Below are 23,201 nucleotides of genomic sequence, written 5' to 3'. Positions count from 1 at the left end.
TACTAAAAATAAACCTGAAAATCTGTTTAGAACAGCGTACTATGTTGCAAAGAGTGAACTACCACTGGCAAAATTTAGCAGTCTTTGCAAACTTCAAAAAGCAAATGGCCTAGATCTTGGTTCCACTTGCCTCTTTCCCGTGACTTCAGTGGAAATTTCAAATTCAGGATCTGACACAGACTGATTCATGTCCTACACAGTTCTTACAAGTTCATAGAAATTTCTGTTAGAACCAAGTATCTGAGTTGATGATTGTAATTTTTATACAATGTTGTAATTTGTTTTTCAACAATTTTTTGATTAATGTTTTGTTTCCTTTACAATATTATACTTTAATGTATAATATTGTAAAGGAAACAAAACATCAATCAAAAAATTGCTCTCTTTTTTATTCGGGCTACTTAAATTTATTTTGGGCTACCAAAAACTGAAGAGTCCCTGCCCGAAGGGCTACCAGGGATTTTGAAATTTTGCGAGCCCTGTAATGCATATCTAATGCTTTGAAAGTTCAGGTGTATCACTGTAAAGATTGATTGTAGAGGAATGTTTTACATCAAGTCGTAATGGGTGAAAGAGCCCGACCAATATGTATCCGTCAGCCAATATTTGCCTATAAAACATTTCAATTTATCGTATATGCTGTCGAATATATGCAGATATGACTAATACTTTCATCACTGTTTGTAGCATATGTAGCAGAGCATGTACAACAGCTGAGCAGGAGATGGTGCAGAGGCAAGTGATTTCTTCAGGGCAACTTGCTAATTAGTAAGAGATGTGGTTAATATCTGATCTGACTGTCAGTCAGTGAAAGTGTAGGATGCACAATCAATTGCAGCATTTATATCCATTTTAGGTAACTGATATAGACTGTCCACTTAAAGAATGTAACAAAAATATGATTGTTCATTAAGGGGCAATGGGCCCTGACAGCTCAGCACCCACACTGCAGTGTTGCAGACGCAACTACGCAGTGGGAGAATGACAGCAGAGGTTATAGGATTTCTGCAGCAGCAGGGACAGAAAAGCAGGCCTGAGGTGTGAGCGAAGAGAACAAGCCTCAGAGCAGGCTGTGCGAACAGACCTGGAGGAACCACGCAGGGAATTTACTTACAAAACCTGCCACAAAGTCACCTTGCTAAATACTAAGGTTTTAGGAAACTGGCTGCAGCAGCATGCCACCATAGCAGAATTGTAATAGCTATGTTGCAGAGAAAGACATTTATAAATACAGTAAAGTGGCTTGCTGAGGTAAGAGAATATAAGCTATAGGTGAATCACGGGGGAAAACTGCTTTACCACCCACAGCTGTTCCAGAGCTTTTTATAATGCAAAAGCTCATTATATGACAAAAGTCCACAGTTACACTAACAAACAATAATGGAACAGCAAGATCACAATGGAACATCATTTCTGCTAAGACTTTTATTACAACATTACAAGCTTTTAAAGCGAAAACTTGCTGAGCTACTAAAATCATGTTTGACATTCTTCTATAGAGAATAAATTGACATAACTGTCTGTAGACAGATATGGAATTCAAGGTCATAGCAGGATTATCCTGCAGTAGAGGATTGGCTCCATGAACATTTGGATTTCTGGTACAGATCTCGGTCATTCCTGCCATCTAATCTAATTCTATGCTGTACCAGTACATTTTTACTACTTATGGCTCTGTTCACTGAAACCAAGGTTATTGTGGCCATTATACTGATGTCAGATTACTTGAGTTATTTCATTCATAATTCTCTTTTAATTCCGTGAGGTTAAATCTCTTTAACCTGGTACGTTCATCACATGTTAAATCACATCTTGGGCACACAAAACGTCTCCTAACATTACAATATTTCCTCAGCTATAGTTTTTTTTTATCCAAACTTTTGGCTTTGTATGCGAGTGGACAGGCAGACAGTTCTGGCTATGAGTACGGCAGCACCACTCGCCTGCTGTTCAAAGCTACTGTGCGCAGAAGACAACCAATCAGCAGAAAGTTGGTCAAATCCTTTTCTAATCAGTGGATGATCTAGAGACTGCACCACTAATTATTTTGAGCTTTGAATTATGCAAAGCTAGTCTAGTACAGTTCAAACATTAGAGCTGGAAATTAGCATAATAGGTTCTCTTTAAATATGCATGCAATCTAGTAATCAACATGCAACAATAAATTGAATGCCTCAGTTAGTAAATTATTTGGTGGCAATTAAACTATATTCCCTGTGCTAATGATTTGACGTTCTGAACATAGAGCCACCTTTTGCAGAACATTAAACATTTGCCTGAACTTACCTCACATCAGCCCATCCCATCAAGTGAACCTTGTACAAGTGTCTAAAAGATAATGTATACTGAAAGATTCAGTTAAGGTAAGAATGATTTTTAAATCATTTAGAAGATTTTAAGAAATCCTGAACAACGCATGCATAGATGCATCCACACACCCAACTGCTTGGGGTCTGGGTCGACGGGCAAGAGTCTAAACAGAGACGCCCAGGCCTCCCTCTCCCCAGCTGCCACCTCCAGCTACTCCAGGGGGTACACCGAGTTGATCCCAAGTCACCCTAGAGATATCATCTCTGCAGTGGATCTCCCCACAGGAGGACATTCCTGAAACACCTCTTTCTAGGTGGTGTCTGAGGGGCATCAAAGTAATCTCAACTGTCTCTACTCTACTCTGAGCCCCTCCTGATGGAATGAGCTCCCTATCACTAAGGAACCGTCTACAGACCCCAATGAAGGAGTCTCATTTTCAACGCTTGTATCAACAATCTCATTCTTTAGGTCACTACCCAAATCTTGTGTAAAAATAAGAATGTGGATTGACTGATGAACTGACAGCTTCACGTTAAGGCTCAGCTCCTTCTTCACTGCAACAGATCAATATAGTTTCTGCATGGTTGCTGATGCTGCACCAATCCATCTGTCAATCTCCCGCTCCAGACCCCCCCTTACTTTTGAGCAAGATCCGCAAGATACTTAAACTTCTCTTAGTCTCAGGGCAGACACTCAACTCTTTTCTTGATGAGAACCACAGCCTCAGACTTCAAGGTGGCAATTCTCATTCCTGCCTTTTCTCCCTCCGCTGCAAACTGCTCCATTCTGAGCTGGAGGTCATCACCTGATGAAGTGAAAAGAACCACATCATCTGCAAAAAGCAGAAAGATGATCCCAAGGCCACCAAACCAGAGTTGAGTATTAGTATATTAAATCGTGACAAGTTTCTCTTCCATTGCTTTTAAACAATGGAAGTATCAAGCGTACTAATTGGTTATTCTTTCTTATTCTTATCTGACACTGACATCTAAATGTCAGATAAATGACACATAATCACTGACCAGTAATCTGCTACATTAAAACATTTGTTGTCTATTAAAAGATCATACTAAAAGATGAGAGAATACGGGAAAAACAAAACACTGGCAAGAAAATAAAGTTACGACTTGGCTCGACAAAAACATCATTTAGGTTTGTCACATGAGCTGGATGCTATTAAAAGAGCTGTCATTTGTATTGGCAAGTGCTGCAGCTGGTACAAGAGAATGACAACAGAAGAATGACTGTCAATAACAATGACTGTTTGAGGGGGAAGTATAATCGTGTCAGTGTTGATGAACAGATTTGACAGTGACTAACTTTAATTCATTAAATTGCATTTCCAGACAAGATCTTTCAGAAAATGTTTTGTTGTTGTGGTGAATATTCTTCCCCGTGTTCCCCAAATTTCACTACCTTGGCTTACTAAGTCATCAACACTTTCCCATTATTAAATACAAAAACAGTAATGTGTGACTGGCACTAATAGTTGGAGGATATTAAAAGGGGAGAAAAAAAAAAAAAAAAGACTCAAGTGGTGCATCTTTTATTCCCAACAAAATCACGTCCTTTGAACCGCCACCCCAATAGCATTTACAGCATGAAACACAATTACGCTAAAGAGCGCAATTTATACAAATTCACTATTTCAAGAGGAGCAGTTTGAAGCTTTAAATACTTTGTTATAAAAAACGCTGCAGCACAAAATACAATTCCTCCTTTTTAAAGTGCCAACTGAAACACTGTTTGACATGACTGATCATTATGGAGCAAATGTTCATTGCACAGTGCAGTGGATGCAGAATAATGACACAATCGGCCTTTAGGTTGGTTTGCTATGAGCCTCGCTTCACTCTATAATTGTGTTTGCCAAAGGGCAACTCTGCTGGGGAAATGAAGGCTTGATTGTACAACCAAAACAGGAAGAGGATAAAGCGTTTTCCCCAATAGCTTTCTCCAGGTAGTAGACACGGAGCACATTTAACAGGCAGAGTAACTGTGGAAACGAGATCTTCACTAATTAGCTGAGCGCAATAATTATCTTAAATAATAAACCCGTGTTAACTAGCTGACTAACAACTACAAAACCTAACCCAATCGAGTATTTTAATGACAAATGGACCTCGGTCTTTATGGTATTGTTTTTATTAAACCTGGTTATAAAAGCATGTGTCACCCACTAATTGTTTGGGGCTATGTCTGTCAAGGAAACATTTCTAAAGCCTGTACCGCTAATCTAATGCCGTCATCCCTCATCCCTCGTCATCGCTTTCTTTCTTCACCAAGTCTTTTCATCCAAGTTTTGCGCCGGAGCTGCTTTTGTTTCTGAGCAGCTACAAGCTGTTGAACCTCAACAAAAGCTCTTATGTGATGCTGTTGATAATAATACCAAGACATACTGCCAGTAAATAAGTAACTCAAAGACAATCTGTATCTTCTCAAGTGGAAAAGGGCCCAAAAATACTGCAGCAGTGAAATCACAGACGTGTGAACATACAATTCCACAGAGAGATCAATAGTGTTGTGTCATTGCTCTAAGGTATAATAAGGAGAGTAAGCAATTTAAGGACCGTCAGTCTAGAGGTTGCTGCAGTGAACAAAGACTGCAGTGGCTTGTGCGATTACCACAGTCATTTAGTGCAACTCAACTAAGCGGCGTTTGGGCAAAGAGACGAAGACACGAACCTCACTTTGGATTCACCCGAACCTCACTTTGGATTCACCCAGCCATCTTCCTGAACTTCATCCATGGATGCATGGCAATTCCAAGGACTATTATACTCCTACCCTCTTATGTGAGAAGTGAAACTCCTGCTCCAAATGACCTGGTTCCCTGTGTGTGCTGTTGACAGTGGCAATGATTATAGTGGTAATGATGATGATGATGATGACAGTGATGGTGATGAGTATTAACAGGCTAGTTGGGGAGGGGGGAGAGTTCCCGTGGCTGGGTAGAAAACAGCATTGCTGCGCCAGGCTAGACGGACCACTCCTTTGACATCGTGTCACATTGGGAGCAGATTATCTTCTCTTCCCCTTTTCCTTCTTTTCTGTTTTCGTCTACGTTGACAGCCTCCTGTCACAGAGCTTTAGTGAACCATTCACAGGTGACAGCCTCTCTGACTCTGCCTCTCTCCATCATGCTCACACTCCCACTTCTGCCCCCCCACTCGGCATCTCTGCGTTTTGTCTTTCCTCTGTATATCTGCGCACTCTCCTTCACCTGCATCTCTCCCCTCTGAATCTCTCTCACTTCTCTCTCATACTTGTCCTGCTCCCCCATGGGGTAATTGCTCGGAGCCCGGCTTCCATTTTTATGACTATAATCGAGGCCAGAATGCTTATGCCTCTAGATTTCTCCTTGCCTGTGTCACAGCAGCAGCACCAGGCAGAGGAAGGCAGATAAGACCCCGAGAAGTGGAGAAAATCACTAGTCGATAATAATTAGAATCCTTATTTCGCCTATGGAAGTGGAACAGACACTATCGCCTACGGAGGGAACTCAACCTTTCTGTGGGCTTAGGGCATGGAAATGCATAATGGCCAAAAAAAAAAACCCCCCCAAAAAAAACCACTGCCTCTGAGCTTTTCTGACCCCAACTATTAACTCCTTAAACTGGGTCACTTGGACAAAGATGAGTTGGGCTTCATTAAGACAAGACAGAAGCTTTCATGGGTATCTCAAGTGAGTAATATTTCAGCCAGCTCATCAAGCCTTTAACAGGGTAAAGTTGTAGCACTGAAAGCAAGGTCAGTTCTTGAGCTTTGAAAAATGCCAGCGTGCGTGTGTCTATGCCTGATTTGGATGAAATCAGGGTCACAGACTGTAACTTCAGTTTACCACGAAAAAGCAGAAGGCAGACAGATTTTTCATGTGTAGCTGACTCCAACAAAGTGGGAAAACTCCACTGTGGTGATGGTGGTGGTGTTTTTTTGTTTTGTTTTTGTACAGTGGTGTGTTGGAACACAACTTTTTGCTAGTTGTGCCATGCATATAGGCATGTCCAGGCACAGCTAATAACAGCATTACTCTAACGACAAACCTTTATAATGGAGGAGGAACGGGAGTGCAGCAAAACGTTTCATTTCTAAAAATCAGCACACCACAATTTTAATATTACTCATTTGCTCGAGGGACACGTCTCCGCAATGCTTGAGGCAGACTAATTCTGAAACCACTGATACTGGTCTATCAGTCTAGCCATGATAGAGCAGCTGTGGTTGTGGTTACCACATTTGAGTGTTACTACAGCAGGTAGCGCCACATATTTTATTTGGCTGATTTTTATGCTGGATGCCTTTCCTGATGCAACCTCCAAAGAACTATAGTTTCCTCCTGGGATCAAACTAGGGATCTTTTCACTTGTTAGGTAAATGTGTAAACCACTGCATTATGGATCCACTGAGTAGCAGCAGCATTTTTTGGACAGAATCCCTCATTAAAATAGCTCAACAGTCGGCACTGCTTTAGCCCAACAGGTTGAGCAGGCAAAGGTTTGAATCCACCCCAGAGGCATTTGCGTCGTCTTCCCCCCTGCTCTTTGTCTACTTCTTCTAGCTTTCCTGTCATAATAAAGGATAAAAAAAAACAGTCCCCCTCCTGAAAAAATGCCTCAACAGCAACGCAGAGCAAGCGAGAGGAAAGAGGGGAAAGGCCAGGAAGTAAAGTGGGAATGTTGAGCAGGAAAGGATCGGCTCCTGCCGTCTCTTTAGTGTGGAACCTCTTGTATACATTTAGTGCACTTCCAAATGTTATCTTTATTCCTTTACTATTGTGTAACATATTACTGCATAAACTATACTCACAATATACAACAGTAAATCATATTTGTAATAGAGTAACATCAGCAAACAATCAGTCTTTTCCAAAATAAAGGCTAAAGAAGTAAATCAGCTCCAACCTGAAGCTCCTACTGCTTTAAAAACATTTTGAAGTACTTCCTGAACTGCTCATGAGCACAAATTTTAATGGAAATACTCAAGTACTGCAGATATAATAGAAGAATTATTATATTATTCCACAAAAAAGTTTGAAGGAAAAAAATTCCATGCTTTATAACTTCTAAAAATACAAATAATAAAACACAGTTTGGCATTTCAAGGTTTAAGTTAATAACAGGTCAACTATGCACAGACTTTACGTGTACAGCGTGCACGCTGTCAGGAAAGTGCAAACGTTATCGTCACCCATCATCCTTCCCCCTCTGTCTGTTTCTGCAACCTACTTAATACTAACATACCTAAAAATAGGTATACCGAGGGGCCACTAGAGAAGTGTTTGTATAAGAAGTACTTGGTGCTGATGAGATCGAAGCTGATGCAACGAAAGGACCCTCCTTTTCTGCAGCTATTTCTCTCAAGGGAGAAGCAGTAGAAAGCAGAGATTAGGTCAAACTGATCAATGAGATGGCCCTTTAAAGACCTGACCTCTACCTCATTAATGCCTGCGCAGTGGATGTCATGGCTTCCCACTCAGACAGCCAAAGAGCTCCTATATAGCTGTTTCAAGTCTGAATTTGGCTTGTTTTTAAAGGCTGCTGACAATTGTGTCTGATGCAGCCACCATTATTCACCAACAATCAATTTAACGTTATAAAAGGTTTTCATTTACATACAGTATGTGTATTTACATGAGATGCACTTACTTACTAAATTACCCAACTACCTTACCAATGAGCTCCCAGAGAATAGATCGCAGCCATCATCTCTAAAATAATCATTTTAATAACCACCAAATGTGACATTTAATTTAAATTTAAAGGACACTGTTGTAAGAAGCCTATCTCTTGGCTTTAGGATGTTTTCAGTATTTCACAGCTTGCCTAACTCTCCCTATAATCTGTAATGCCATCATCTCACTTATATCAAAATAACAACAATCATAAATTCAATTTGCATTGTAGTCTACCAACATAATGGAATTATTTGAGTAGACACATACACATTCCTGTTAGGTTATCCACTCATACAACACTTTATTTGGCTACAATGGAAACTGTAAAATTACTACACTACTACAACATCCTTTGACACACAACCTACTAGGGCTGTTCATATAACGATGTATATCGGATGACGATATAAAAATGTCTGTTTCATTTTATGCTATTGTTCGTTTCGTGGTGTCGCAAAATAAACTGTTTACGGCAATATTTTTTCATCGTTTTGATGGTCACTGTAGTGGCTATATTAATTTCTTAAAGTTCTCTCTTTCTCTTATATTTAATATAACCACACTACAGACGGACAAGCGCCTGTTTTTATGCTTATGGTTAGCAACAACGACGTTAACACCATCGCGTGTCCGCTTGTTTATGTTCCACATAAACCTTTCACAAGAAAGCTCAAGATCCTGTTGAGACTTTTCAAAATAAACTGAATCACGTGAAAAAGCAGATTATTTACGGATGAGAAGTAAAAAAGAGCTGCCAGGTGCTAAAAAAAAATAAACCTTAGACTCAAACGTTAGAACAAGCTTTTCCCCGCAGCACCCTGTGTAATAAATACTCGCAAAGAAAACGGCGGCCGTTACAACTTATGTCTAAAAATGTATTGTTTCATGCATCGGTTAAAACACTCGACTCCAGCTACATGACGCGCAGCTGGAAAAAACTTCCCGCAAGTCGAGCTGCCCGAGATTCACAGAATTTACAGAAAATGTTGCATTTTTGTCATTTATATCTTTATCGGATGATAGAATTCTTAGATCGAGATATGAGATTTTGGTCATATCGCACAGCCCTACAACCTACTTTATGTAAAACTAATGCAAATTGTGTTCTGATGCTACAAAAATTACAACCGGAAAGAAAAAAGAACATTAAATGTCAAACACATGCTCTTCACGAATACACACGAGTTAAAAATACAGTTGGAGAAGAACAAAAATCATAATTTTCTATTTGTTTTTTTTTTCTTTCACCAATAGAAATCGAAATGAAAAAGGACTGGGGCTTTCGTGGCCCTTTTATAGCAGTTTCTAGTCACTCTGACCAATCGAAACGCTTTAGACTGCGAGCCATACTCAACCATTCATATAGCACTTTATTCTATGCACTTTAAGCACTTAATCTACCTCACATCCATGGCTATTTTAGAAGGAGTTAACCTAACAAGCATGTCTGATCTGTGGGAAGACACCGGTGGTAGCTGGAAGAAACCCATGGAGGCACAGGGAGAACATCCAAACTCCACACAGAAAGTTACCCAGACAACCAGGAAGTTAGAGCCTTTACGGTGTCATGTGACAGGAATAACGTCTGCACTAAATGATTCATTAAACTCAAATGTACAAAACAAACAACATGTTTAAAGTAGAAACAAATATTATTTCCTCTTATGTTGCTTGTTTAGAGCAGGTACTTGTGCGTCTCCTGATCACAGTACAACTGTTTTTCAGTTGCACTGTGATAAACTGCATTCAATTAATTTAGGTCAAATGTTTTGACAATTCATACTGAATATCGTGAGCCACTTTCAGCTATATAATGAGTAAGGTGATGCTCACCTACAGAAGAATCTCTGAACAAGCACGCAGCTGTGCATCCAACCCAAAATTCTTTGGAATCTACTGGGAAGATGAGCGAGTATTCTTCCGAAGGAGATGCAACTTGCCTGGATATGCCTGAATAATGCAGAATAAATATATATAGATACATACGGGAAAGACCTGTAGTTTTAGTCTCTTTTAATTTGGTCAAATTTGTTATTATTACTAGAGTGAAGAGGCGTTGGCACATTCGATTATTAAGACTGGGAGGCCTACATAGTTAACCGTGTTCAAATCTTGCCCCATGTAAATTACCCATCTATAATTAAAAAGAAACACTCAAAATCCTAAAAACTTACCGCAAAATAAAGATTTAAAACAATAAAAACTCAACAGAAACAAGCTTATCCATTCAGTAAACAAACCTAAATTAACATGAAGTGAAAATAAAAGAACTGAAATCAAATCAAATAATGAAAAACACCAAATTATAATTAGTCTGGTCTGAATGAGTGTCAATGCTGCCCCATTGCTTTAATTAGACATAAGATAAACTAGATTAAAAAATAAACAAATAAAAATAATAATCATCCCTTTGGTTAAATAAAATTCTAATTCAAAGATAGGTCTGAAGATTGAGAATTTATGAAGTTAATACTGAATAACAATACAGTTCATTTGCCATGAGTTGACTCAAGCTTGAGAAACAGCACGCGTGCTTCTCAGAGGCAAATAAGAACGAGCTGCAAGAAATACTTTGACATTTAAACACTGGATCTGTAATAAACCATTATGGATGTGTCATCCAGATGGTGCTTGCTATTAAACAAGCACAGAGCACAAACAGGACTCCAGGAGCTACAGTGCAACATAACCAAATCCTAAAATTACAGGCTAAAGAAAGCAAAGGGGGAAAAAAAGAGAGGGAGAGAGAGGTTGATGTTTGCAAGTAGTTAAAAGGAAAGAGAGAGTGCGGCATGTCCAAGTGAATAAACACCAACATGTTGGTGAGCTTTCCTTCTTTGGGCATCTGGGCAAAGGCTGTGCAGCTGTAACTACAGCAATGACAAAACGAAATTTCCAAGGAGAACGAAGAGGAGGGAAGACGAGGAGTGAACGAGACTAGTCAAAGAGAGGAAACTGCCAAATAAAGAGGCAGAACAAAGACAAAAAATAAAAGATGCAGCCTTAACACAATAAACACTTACCAAACACTCCTGTCAAGCACTTTCATTCCTTAGCTTCAGCCCTAACCACAAACATGGCTACAAAACATGCATGTTTACATCCACAGCGCGATCCCTCGAAGGTTTCTCTCAACAATCATAGGAAAACCTCACATATAAGTAGAGGACGAAAAAACCCCGAAACCCTAACTACCCTCGTCTCTGACCTTCTACGCATTTTCCTTTTCACTCATCCCTTTATTCATTTCTCCAACCCTGTCCTGCATAAACTCCGAGGAGAACTATAATTTTAAAAGTATCGACTCTTCAGCAGGAATCCCCGTCGAGCCATGCCTCCAGCCAGTCATTCTAAAAGCAACAGCTCAGGCAGGCTACTCGCCCTTCCTGCTCGCCTGCATGGATATCTGCTCCAACCGGATGAGCCACCGAGGATTATTCTAAGGAAGGAAGTGACAATGACAGGTGCTCCCTCCTTCCTTCCTTCCTTCTTTCCTTCCTTCCTTCCTCACACATGTAAACAATACCCACTTTCCTGCAGCAAGTCTTCATAGCACTCGTGCAGTCCTTTTTAAAAAAAAATTTTTTAATAATAAAACGAAGGAACACCATTAATCATTCTCAAACTTTAGCTCAACATGAGCGTAGTTCAGGAAACGTACGCAAGATTTCACACAAGGGAATTCAAATTATTAATAATGATCAAAATCTCTGTAGCACATTATGCCCTGTGCTGGATTCCCAAGAAGTATGAAGGACTGGAGTGAAGCCAGAAAGAAAAAGGAGTGTGTGTAAAAAACCAATGGAGGCGTGGATGAATCACAGAGAGGGAAACTGAGTGAGTCAGAGGGCACGTCTCTACTCAAGCTCTCAATCCCTGCTAGAGATGATCTTTCTAGTTGTCCTCTGATACAAGCCAGGCCATAACTGCAGGCGATAAACCATGAATCGCTTTCTTTGTCAAGCTTCTTCCACTTCACTTTTTTTCACAATAGAATAAAGCAAATAAAAGTCTATGATGAGGATTCGGCTGTAAATGAAAATCTTTTCATCATCTCACACATTGAGATGTGACCACTTTCAACGTTAAGTTATACAATTACAGTGTTAACATGTTGTGTGACACAAATAAGTGGAGAAAAAAAAAGCCACGCATACAGTAAACAGTAGCATTTCTGAACTGTCCCAATACAGAATAATGGTTCATAAACGCTGTAACTGTGCTGTAATATCAGAGATTTAACATGAAGCAAATGGGCTTTTAGCACAGTGTGAGTGGAAGAAACCCACTACCTGCTCTTTGACGGAGGCCAGGATGTTGTTGGCGGTGTTGTCAGCCTCCATGTTGCGGCCAGTTGAACTGTCGCGGATGGTCAGCAGAAGCCCCTCCTCCGTCGCTGGGCTCTGCTCAGGAGCTGGCATTCCTCCTGCTGGGACACACGCACACACATATACACACACACACAATGCTCTGGTCACCACAGGCGCTCGGCTAAAAGTCTTGCACACATACCGGACTGGGTGCGTGCGCGTGCGAACACACGCAGGCAAAGCGATGCTGAGAAGTGGAGGCGCACCACACCAGCAATGCACAAACATACACCCACACATGCCATATGGCCCAAACAAGAAAAGGACTGTCAATGTTTTATGTCTGTGACAGTGCAAATGAATGCCATATGGTCTTGAGACAACACACGACTTAAATAATGATTTATGTAGGAAATTTAGTCATATAAAAATCCAACACAAACAAAAGGAAAGCCAGCTATTCTGGTGAAGCCAAAAAATGGAATGGAAATTTCAATCTTAGCAATGCAAAAGTTGCCCTAACATGTGTGTCCGCAGGTGACTTTTCTCTGTATTATTGGATGTATTGGAGATGTTGCAAGAGATGCGAGAGGGCAGGCCTTTGGAAAAAGGTGATAAGGTGTTCCTGAACTGAAATGAGAAAGTGGAACAAATAGTTATGATCTCATTATTTCTGTTGACAGAGACAGCGTCAAGGGAGCTTTGCTCGAGGTGGATCCAGATTCACCAGACAAGACAGTTAAAGGCTGTGATGGCTGTGTCACACCAAAAGCAAGGGGGTCTAATAAACACAGAAGATCCATGACTGAGATACTGCACTGCTGCTGTAATCTACAAGCTTTAGATGTGCATGTAGTTTTGCAGGAGGTCCCGAAACATGTGGATGAAATGTGATCCAGAGGTATTCTGGGAGAGCGTCACCAAGGCAGTGTGAGACATTCAATGTTTCTGAGATGTGAAGAATCACATGCCAGCTCTGGTATTACAGATTAATGCTTCACTAACACCAAGTATGTTAAGTATGTAATATATGTAATGTCCTGCATACCACGTTACATACATCCTCTGATCAGTCACCAAGATACTTTGCTTGTTCACTTGCAGTTTACAACACAGTGCTCCACTACCTCCCACCACATCCCTCAACTGCAGCCTTTGAACCAGGACATTCCATGTTATTCCCAGAAAAGCCAGCAATGGGAAACTAGAAAATCTGAGCTCCTCCTCCCTGACTGCGGCACACATACACTCACACACAGAGGAAAACACTGACAGGACTGACTGAGGGCATATTTTGAAAACTCACAGAAGTTGCCAACCTATTCAGGATGGAAAGAAAACTCTTCTGCTTCTCTTTTAATTAACAAGCTGCAATTAACTATGCAGGACAGATATAACGGTAAATGACGTGTTTATCACGGTATATTCTATAAAAACAGGATTTAACATTCAATCTTCCATTAAAAAAAAAACTAAATAAATAAAAAAATGACTTGCCAACAAAAACACTAAAGAGTGAAAATATGACCAAAATCTGTGTATATAATCTCAGTATTTCTCAGCAGGCTAAACTTGTCCAGACTAGAGCAGACTTTAGGAAAGAGAACCAAAGAAAACAACATCCAGGAAGTACGGCAAACCTTGCTGAAGGCACCATAAGAAAGAAGGAAAATTTGTGATGGGTGTAAAAGCCTACCACTGAAATCCCCCATTATATTTGGTCTACAATGATTTCACTGTGCTTATCGTTGACTTTTCAGCAGCTGTGAAATACAAGTGAAGACAGCGAAGCTGCCAACCTACCACAGTCCTTATAAGCACATGGTTGACTGGTTCTTCAACATTTCTTTGTATTGCCCTCCAAACGAGGGAGGGAGGAAAAACCTCGCTGTAAGCCTGGTGGGTTGAAACTTGGGTATTTCAGGCCCTTAAACAGTTCAAAGAACAAGTACAAAGCTGAAAAGTAGGTAAGAAGCCAAGAAGGCAGACCCAATCTGTGCAGATTTCAAGGCTGTCATTAGTTTAATGCGCAAGGACCACACTGCGTAGTTCCTCCAGAATAAAGATGACCTCATTGTGGTCAAGATAAAGAAGCAAGCCAGTGTCTAATTATTACTGTTATAATTGTTTCCTTTGACTAAGCAGAATACAAACAGCCTGCATGACAGCAAGACTAAAGAAAACTGAAAATGAATTTCATTAACTGTCAGATTTATCTACCCATTCAACATGGAATAATAAGCCTCTCTTTTACTAGACATCCTTTTCTAGTCAAAGCTAAATCTCCCTGTAAGCATTATAATCCTCAGTGTCTCCTAGTCTGCCAAGAAAAGTCTTAGTCTGACCCCACCCTGACACACCGGATCACGTGATCTGATCTACTGACCTCAGACTTGGCCACTCCTCTCAGCTTCTTACACAACACCTCTTCTGGTGACCGTTTCCCAAACTAAATGTGGTTCATACTGAAAGGACATAAAGGGAAAATGAGTGTGCCACAGGGTTTGAAAACTTATTTCTTCTAATGTGTCAAAACCTAAATGAAGGTTTTTTTTAAAGGGGATAGCAATAAAGAAAGCTGAGGCAGAGCTTCAAGTTCAAATACAGCCTTTTTTTCCTCCATTCCCCCCCATCAGTTTCATCTACAGTCATGAATTAATCAGTCCTTGGATCACTCGAAAACCACCCGTGTCTAGTAACACCTTCCCCAACAAGCGTTGCGGGAGAAAAACTATTATCTGTCACTAGCAATCGACGTGCAGAAGAAAAAGGGTGACTCTGAGAAGTCAGAGTGAAGAAGGAAACCTTTGTTAGAGTTTTGCATGTTTACCCGTCTCATATTTCTGCTAGGAAGCATTTTGGGTTATAACTGCCTACTTAAGGTTATGACAGACATTTTTCTGAAGATGTGTTTTTTCTTCTACTCACAATATTTGGATTAACTGAGGTGAAGGCCAAGGCTCGTTTGTAGATGAATACACAGTTTTACGGCATTCATGTATCTGCGAGTCTCTCAATAAACAACAAGCAAACTTTGCTCTAATCAAACATAACCACCAAGCAGAAATGTTTTGTTTTTGTATTTCTAACCGAAATAAATCAATCTTCAGGCCCAGTAGTCAGACCCTTTTGTTGTGACACTATAAACTGTGGTGAGTTGAATTGTTTTCTTGCTAGTAATACTTGTTGACGAGACTTCATTTGGAGATCAATGTCTGATTTTCGCCATAACATAGCGAGAACTAGCCAGCCAATCAGAGCACGTTGGGTGTTTTGGGAAGTAGTCCTTAAAAAGCCAGGAACGAAGACCCACCCAAGGGCGAAAAGAGATACTGGAGAAATGTTTCATTTGAGAAAAATAATGTGTTATTTGAACATAAAAGTTTGTGTCTGTCTGTAGATTGGCACTTTAGGTAAAAAGTAAGCAAGATGATATGTCGCTATATTAAGCATCTTGAGTTGCACACAGACTATGCAGTGAATAAGGCGGTCCGTGTGGATCAGGGACTGTCGACTCTGGCTTTTCCACATTCAGAGACTGCATTACGGAATAGGGATAAACTGGGATAAACTGGGCTCCGAGCCACGTTTGTATTTGATGACAAGATATTATCTCTGCCTGCAAGATATGAAGCAGTGGAAGTTGAGCGAACAGTGTGCAGATTCTACTTTATTGTGACTGTCCCTGCTGGGTAGCTAGTTGGCCAGCTGTCAAGCTGTAAAGTCTGATGTCTCGTCAACAAAAACACTGCAAATAAATTAGCAGGATTTTCAGTTTAATGTCCTACTTGTACCAAAACTGTCTGCTGCTATACAATCTGATGAAAAACAAGTTTAAAGTTTAAAAAATTAAATGAAATAAGCAGATGTATATCACAGCTCCGGTAATAACCTGTCACGATCCCTGGTTCAAACCTGGCAGGAAGCAACTGCGTATAGGAAGCATATTGAATCTGGGTGAAATCTGTCCCAGAACAAATATGCGTTTCCATCCAGCGGTGAAGGAGGGAGCAGCTGAAAAAAAGCCAGCACTGCTGTCAAAGTCACAGTGGTGAGGAGTTTATCTTGATGTCATTATACATGCACTCACTGGCCACTTTGTTAAGTACACCTTACTAGAACTGGGTGGAACCAGTGTTTGCCTTTAGAACGGCTTTAATTCTTTATGGCAGCTGCCAGGAAGCATTGCTCAGAGAATTTGTTTCATATTGACATGATGCTGTGAATTTCCCATTCAACCACATCCAAAAGGTGCTCTATTGGTGGCTGTAGAGGCCATTTGAGTACAGTGAACTCATTAAACCAAATTGAGGTGATACTCGGTGATATTTAGTTGGTAATAAGTGGGCCAAGCTATGCCAAAAAAATAAAAAAATATCTCCCACACCATTAGACCAAAACAGTAGTACCCTCAAACCAGTCAATCTACCACTACCAACAATGATGACGTAAACTTTAAGTCATTTTCTTCCCCCATTTTGATGCTTGGTTTGACATCTATAACTAGCTCCTGCCATGTAATTGGCTACTTAGATTTCTACATTAACTAGCAACTGAACAGATGCACCCAAATAAGTGGCAAATGAGTACGCACTGCTGTATTCAAATTAGTTTTCCCTGCAAAAGTATAATAAAAGCAATTGTTTTCCTTTAGACTATTTTTTTCTGAAATCCTCTTATTGTTTCTTTTTTAAAAGTTCCTTTTCAGCCCCTTTTACTTGCAAAGTTGATAAATTGCCATCACCTGAACACACGCGGTGTTCCTGTAATTGGTCCTGTACGTCAAACCCATTAGAACCATTATCTGTTGACTTTCAGGGAAGCAAATTTCTCTCCAGGGGGCTGAGTGACACCACATCACCGACATTCAGCACAGAAATGGAGACGAGCTGAGAAATGATAGTACATTAGCCTGAATTTCAATTGCAGGGAATCTCAAAGAAGCAGCAGTTGATTGCCTTGACTTGCTGAGCTAAAAGCAGCTGGGAAAAATCAATGGCACAAACAGAGGCGAGAGCTACTTAAAGACCAGTTTTCAGGCTGAATTTTTCACCAAATGTATACTTAATATTTGTTGGAAATTACAGTTTGATAGTTAATGCACAACTTTAAATGTATTATGACCCATGAAGACAAAAAGTCACATGAAGAACTGTGCCTTTTGAGCAGCACCCTATAAAAGACTTTTTACAGAACGTAGTAGTGAGTCTGAGTGGTTGTGATGCAGTGACTTGGACTGTCTCACAAGTTTTATCTTGCATTTCACTTTTCTCCGTCATTGCGAATTATTGTGTTTGTGGAGGTTGCACAAACTCCAGCCTGTCAGGACATAAAGTCTGTGGTTTTTCCTAACAGGAAAACAAATGGAGCTAGATTTATGCTTGGATGCCATTCATGCTGCTGGTTAGACTCCCCCCACCCCCAGATCTGTAATGGAAACATGGGTGCAATAAGTCTGACGCAGATCCCAAAATCACAATACAAATGCCTCAAAATAATTAATTAATTTGTTCATGATCCAATTAGCCTCACTGAATTTGTGAATCTTTTTTTAAGTAAATCAGGCCTGTCGCAAATCATCCCCTAATATTCCTGTTATTAGACAGAAAGCTTGTTTTCTAAAATACAATAAAGAGTCAGATGTGTAATTTTCAAGCCAACGCGGTGTATGTCTGATTGCTGGTTGTCTCAGTGCAGCATAATCACACATGCATTATACAGTTTACCAAGGTTAAACAAGCAAAAACCATGTTATGAGCATATCCAAGTTGCATTGATTATGTTGAGAGGACAATCTGACGAGTGAAATCATTTGATGTATTTCCAGTAATTTTTTAAGTAAGAAAAATAAATACATAACCTCTTGCTGTCAGGGCCATGCGACGCATGAATGCTTCCAGCTTATCTAGACTGACTTTTATTGTGAGGAGAAATTCAGTCCCATCACTAATCATTAATAATCTCAGCAGGTACAACAACATCCCCAAAGACCCACAATACTAAATTGCTTCTTTTTTAACAGTGTATTGACTTTCCTGATACACAAAACACCATCAAATTATGTCCAGCAGACGCTACAAAGACAGAGAAAGGTTCAAAAACACTTTTGAGGAAAGTTAGAAAAAAGAAAATATCATTCACAACAGCAGCATTTCATTTTTAGGTATGGCCCTGAAACTGAAGCCATTTCTAGACCTCTTAACTGAGCAAACTATTAGACTCAACAGATGGTTAGGAAACACTGGCGGACACCCTCACAAAGTATTTGCTACGAGCAGATGTGGGAATTTAGAAATACAAATGTGTAAATGGTCTGAATCAAACTGTATGAACCTTGACTGACCCCAACGTCAGACAGAATATGCATCTAAGCATCAATACATGGATTTGCTAGTAATGTGCTCACAAGAAAATAGCATTTTGAAGAAAATAATGAAAACTGCTTGTGAGCCCCACATAGTGGACCTGCCAGGATCAAAACAAGAAAAAAAGTTATTATTAGACAACCAGATGTTTGACTTTCTGCTGCTTTCAACAGCTGAAAAATACTTTGCTCATATTGACACACCCAACAGGAATGTCTCCTTTCCAAAGCTGAATCAGTCACTCTTGCGCGCACACAATCGCTCTGTCAATAATTACCTTGAATAAGCTCAGAAGAAAGATGTAGCTTCCTTTGAGTGAGACACATACCTGTCCTTCCGTTGATACAGGATTAAAAAGGTTAGGCGTATAAGGCTGTGGTGAATGGAGACGAAAGCCTGAGAGCATCTCCTTCACTTTTCGACAAAGAGTGTGGGAAGGAAATCACTCAGAAGCTGCACCCATGCCCACTTCACACGTTGGACCTCACCCCGAGAAATGTTGCAATAACCTGAGGTCTAGGTATATGAGCATGTGTGGCCACAGGGCAGGGCTTGTGAATGAATAAAGGTAGGAAACACAGTCATTGCAGCACAGTGGGGGGCGGGAAAGAAACGTGGTTAAGTCCTGAGCTGCACTTTACCATCCAAGACACGTTTACTTAAAAAGCTCACTGAAGAGATGACTGCATCACCAAATAATCTGTGTTTGCTCTGTGCAGTGATAAAAACGCAAGAGTAACTTTCTGCAAACAAAAATCCTACAGATCATTCACCCTCAAAATCATTTCCTCTCAATACCTTAACTAACAGGGAGCTGAGAGGCGCAACTGAAGTCTCATCAGCTGTTTCCAACATGTCACCACCAGTAATATGTTGTGACATGCGGGGACATAAATTATTCTGATTGCATGCTAATCCCTTAAATAGAATTGGGGTCTGCGCGAGACAGACATGCTTCATTCTGTCACACGTTGTTAGACAAATACATTTAACACCCTAAAGCCTTTCTGCGTACAATTACAACGCAAACACAACAACTACAGCAGAAATGCTTTCCAAGAGGGAATTATAACACAATGTTGTGTAGATCACCTGAACAGTCAATATATAAAAAAAATAAAAAAACTAATTCCTTTTGTAACATATGCTATACCGGACAAATGTATCTTGGGATTTAAACATGGCATCGGATGCTCATTATTTAACCTAATTTCTCAGCCGAGTTAAAATGGGTTTAATCAATGTGACTTTTATCAACCCTATGCACTCGATTTGCCGTGTCAAGCATTTTTCCCACGGCTGACTGGAATAACTATCAATTCAAATTATCCTGTTTAGATTTTATGTCATGAAATACCAGGACCATCCGAAAGGGCGTGAACTGAAAAGGAAAATCAGCATTACTGCTATTGGCAGTGTTCTGGCTCCCACAATGCAATGTGTCAAGCAAATAACTAAGCTCACTCAGCACTTTATGGTTGTTTTCCGCTGTAAGAGTTTGTAGGCCATTTCAGAACAGCTTGATGCCTGCATGCCTTTTTAAGATAATATGAACCATCCCGCTGTTAGACCTCGTTTAGGGTCACTTTCAGGGGAGGGGGAAAAAACTACTTACTAAGGGGTCATCTTTCCAAGATGCCCTGAAAGAACTGCTCAGTGGAACTTGTGGCCAATTGGTTAAACATTGAATGAACAAGAAGAAAACAAAAAAACTTGCAACTGGAATAAATTGTAAATTCAACCCTCCCATTCTCCTCTGCGGATCCTTACCAGGCTTGTGGGGAGCTGGAGTCTATCCCAGCTATCATGAGGCAAGAGAATCTTTGCTTTTTCCACTGCTGTCTGAAAAAAGGATATTTGTGACTTCAATTCAGGGTGTTGCTCTTTTATGAGTTTACTGTACCTTGCACTTGCTGCTCTGAGCTCCCACTGTGGAAAGGTGCTCATTATGCTGATATTAACTTTCCCAGACATGTCTGAGAGCAAGAGTGCATGTCAGCGATCTCAGTTAAGTAAAAAGGAAGCTACTTCAACTATTTCCAACAAAGTAATTTAAAGTAAATGTACAAGAAAGCTTTCTGAGAACACCACTGAGAACAACCAAACGAAAGAGGAGATACTAGCAACTGGTGATGTGATCTAAAAGTAAACAAATGTCTCAACCGAGCATTCTTAGCTCCGCTTGCTAGCTGCACTCCATGTGGCAGGAAGAACAAATTGAAAAAAAGCAGCTGGCTAAAAATCCAGACCCAAGACGCATCTGAGGTAGAATATATATTTCAGTTTTACTGTGTAACACTATTGTGCACCTCCTGAAAGTTACAAGGTCAATTTACTTTAGTTACTGTGAAACTAAGTGTTAAGCAGTCATGTTATACTTTTACTTAAAATTTCCAGAGGAAAAAGTACCCCAAGCACAAGAGTACTTAGGCCACTTTTGTGCCTACACTTGACTTATGATGTCTCATTACACATAATGGCGTGTCGCTATTATTGCAGTATAATGCTGCTGCTGCTACTACTGCTGGCACTTTGATTCACACTTCGAATAAGGAAGTGTTTCATCAATGACAGTAGCTCATTTGAAAAGAGGGATGGAAAATGCCTTTCATTTAATGACACTTTTAAATACTGCCATCTGCAAGCATTGATAACACCACTTTCAATATTTTTTTCCCTATATTTTTAGAACTATAATAATTAGAGATTTTGTTGAAATAACATGGTAAATTTTTGAGACCATCATCATCCACTCATAATAAGTCCAAGTTTCATGAATCCTAATGGTGGAATTATCTGCTTTCACCCCAAGTTCTCTATTGATGGAATACCATTAGAAAAAACACACTGTTACCATGAAGTTATTTAGTTACTTAACTTTCCTTTGCTTCCATTTTGAAAAGTATAGAGAGGTTTAGGTTAAACATAAAAGCTACTTTTTGCTGCTCCGTTGTCACAAGAGGTTGCCACAGTGAGTAGCTCTACTTTTACACCACATGACCTTCCTGACGCCACCCCAAAGGGAATTTGTGTCTGAGGCTGGGATCAAAGCAGCAACCTTTCACTTGCTACTACACTATGGACCCACAGTTTAAACATAACTTATTTCCAAAAACATTATCAAGAACTCTGATCTGATCTGACATAAGCCGTAATAACTGCAAGTCCTGTGATTGCACACAAAAGTATTGACAGACATCACCAATTACCAATATCTGCTAGAGTTTAAGAATTATAGTGAGTGAATGAACAATGGACATCAAACATGATTCTTCAGGCAATTTAGAAATGTCATCCTTTAAAAGATAACTGTACTGACCTTAATTAAGAATGATTAAAGGAGCTAGGAAATGTATCTGTGACAGTGACCAGAGCCATTTTCTAGTTATCATAATAGCTCTTCTGCTTTGGGATGTAAAAGATAATCCTTTTATATTGACACAAACTACTTCCCTTTTCATTTTAATAGACAATCTCTAGGCTCCAAAGATATTCTGGTCTTCTGGCTTTAAACATCACTTAAAATAATTGTTCAGTGAACACAGTAAGCTTCAATAATTATAAAATACTCACACCGAAAGACTGAATTTAGTGAGACTGACTTCTGAACTCTGGTAAAAACAACAACAGCAAAAACTCCAACTGTTGTTTGCTGGGAAGTATGAACTTAAAGGGGGATGTGCATAGATAAATTAAAGATGTGCAGTGTATTTTCTGATAACTGATTTGCATCAGCACTGCCTACTCAATGCCTTGCGCTTCAGAGTTGACAGGCAGGGGTCATGAAACAATGTGCTGCTGTCCATTCAAATTTGAGTCTTGCCACTATTAATTGCACAAATATACATACAAAACATAAAGAAATGAAGCAACTGCTTTCAAAATGAAACAAGCAAATGTTCAGTTAATGTTATTGAAAAAGTTAAAAGAATGTTTAAGCACAAAGACCCACTATTACATGGTACTTCCTTTTTTCCCCCCATTGTGATCAATTAAAAATGTACACCATAACAAGATAGCCAGTGAAAGGTATCTGAAAGTTATATAAACTCCAAGATTAGCCCAGAATGTACCTTTAGTCTGCACTTTTTTCAAACAGAGATCAAGAGACAGAATAGAGATAGCATACAATAAGTATTACAAGTACACATTTTGCCATATTTCTATGCAAGCTAGAAACAACCAAGTAGCAAAAATTCGTTTTTTAAGCAGTTAAGGGGTTCTACAATAACCTGCATGCCAATCTGGTATTCACCACAAGCTGTGAATTACAGCTTGAAAAGTGTCTGTTGACAGATTGATTTGTTCTGCACATGAGTACTTTTACTCTACTAAAATGTTTACCTTCTGAGGTGGCAGGTTACTGTACAGAAATCAGATCAGGCGGAGAGAAAAAAAAGTCAGCACCAACTTAGGTTGAATATTTCAGTGACTACTGCCAATAACTGCTGGAGAGAAGGTGGGTGAAAATAGTTCCCAACAACCTGTTTTATTGTGTCATGAAGAAGCTATTCAACATTACTGACAGGATTTTTGATCTCC

General features: G+C 39.8%; 1 protein-coding gene across 9 annotated transcripts in view; it reads right to left on the bottom strand.

Annotated features, from left to right (window-relative positions):
• Nucleotides 1–23,201, bottom strand: part of pkp4 (plakophilin 4) — a 90,907-nt gene that overhangs the window by 56,553 nt on the left and 11,153 nt on the right. For 6 of the 9 annotated variants that reach the window (XM_084908134.1, XM_084908139.1, XM_084908137.1 and 3 more), the window contains exon 2: nt 12,277–12,413. The exons of 1 other annotated variant lie outside the window; for it this stretch is intronic. In XM_084908134.1, the coding sequence (XP_084764260.1) occupies nt 12,277–12,405 (129 nt within the window). In that variant the 5' untranslated portion in view covers nt 12,406–12,413. Of the gene's footprint in view, nt 1–11,007; nt 11,031–12,276; nt 12,414–23,201 lie in introns of those variants that run through there. 2 more of the 9 variants (XM_084908135.1, XM_084908141.1) reach the window with 2 other exon arrangements.

Source organism: Perissodus microlepis, chromosome 16 (genome assembly GCF_051167445.1).
Source record: "Perissodus microlepis isolate ML-2025 ecotype Zambia chromosome 16, ASM5116744v1, whole genome shotgun sequence".
Classification (NCBI taxonomy): Eukaryota; Metazoa; Chordata; class Actinopteri; order Cichliformes; family Cichlidae; genus Perissodus; species Perissodus microlepis.
The sequence above is the reverse complement of the archived record's forward strand: the minus strand, read 5'-3'. Positions and strand labels throughout refer to the sequence as shown.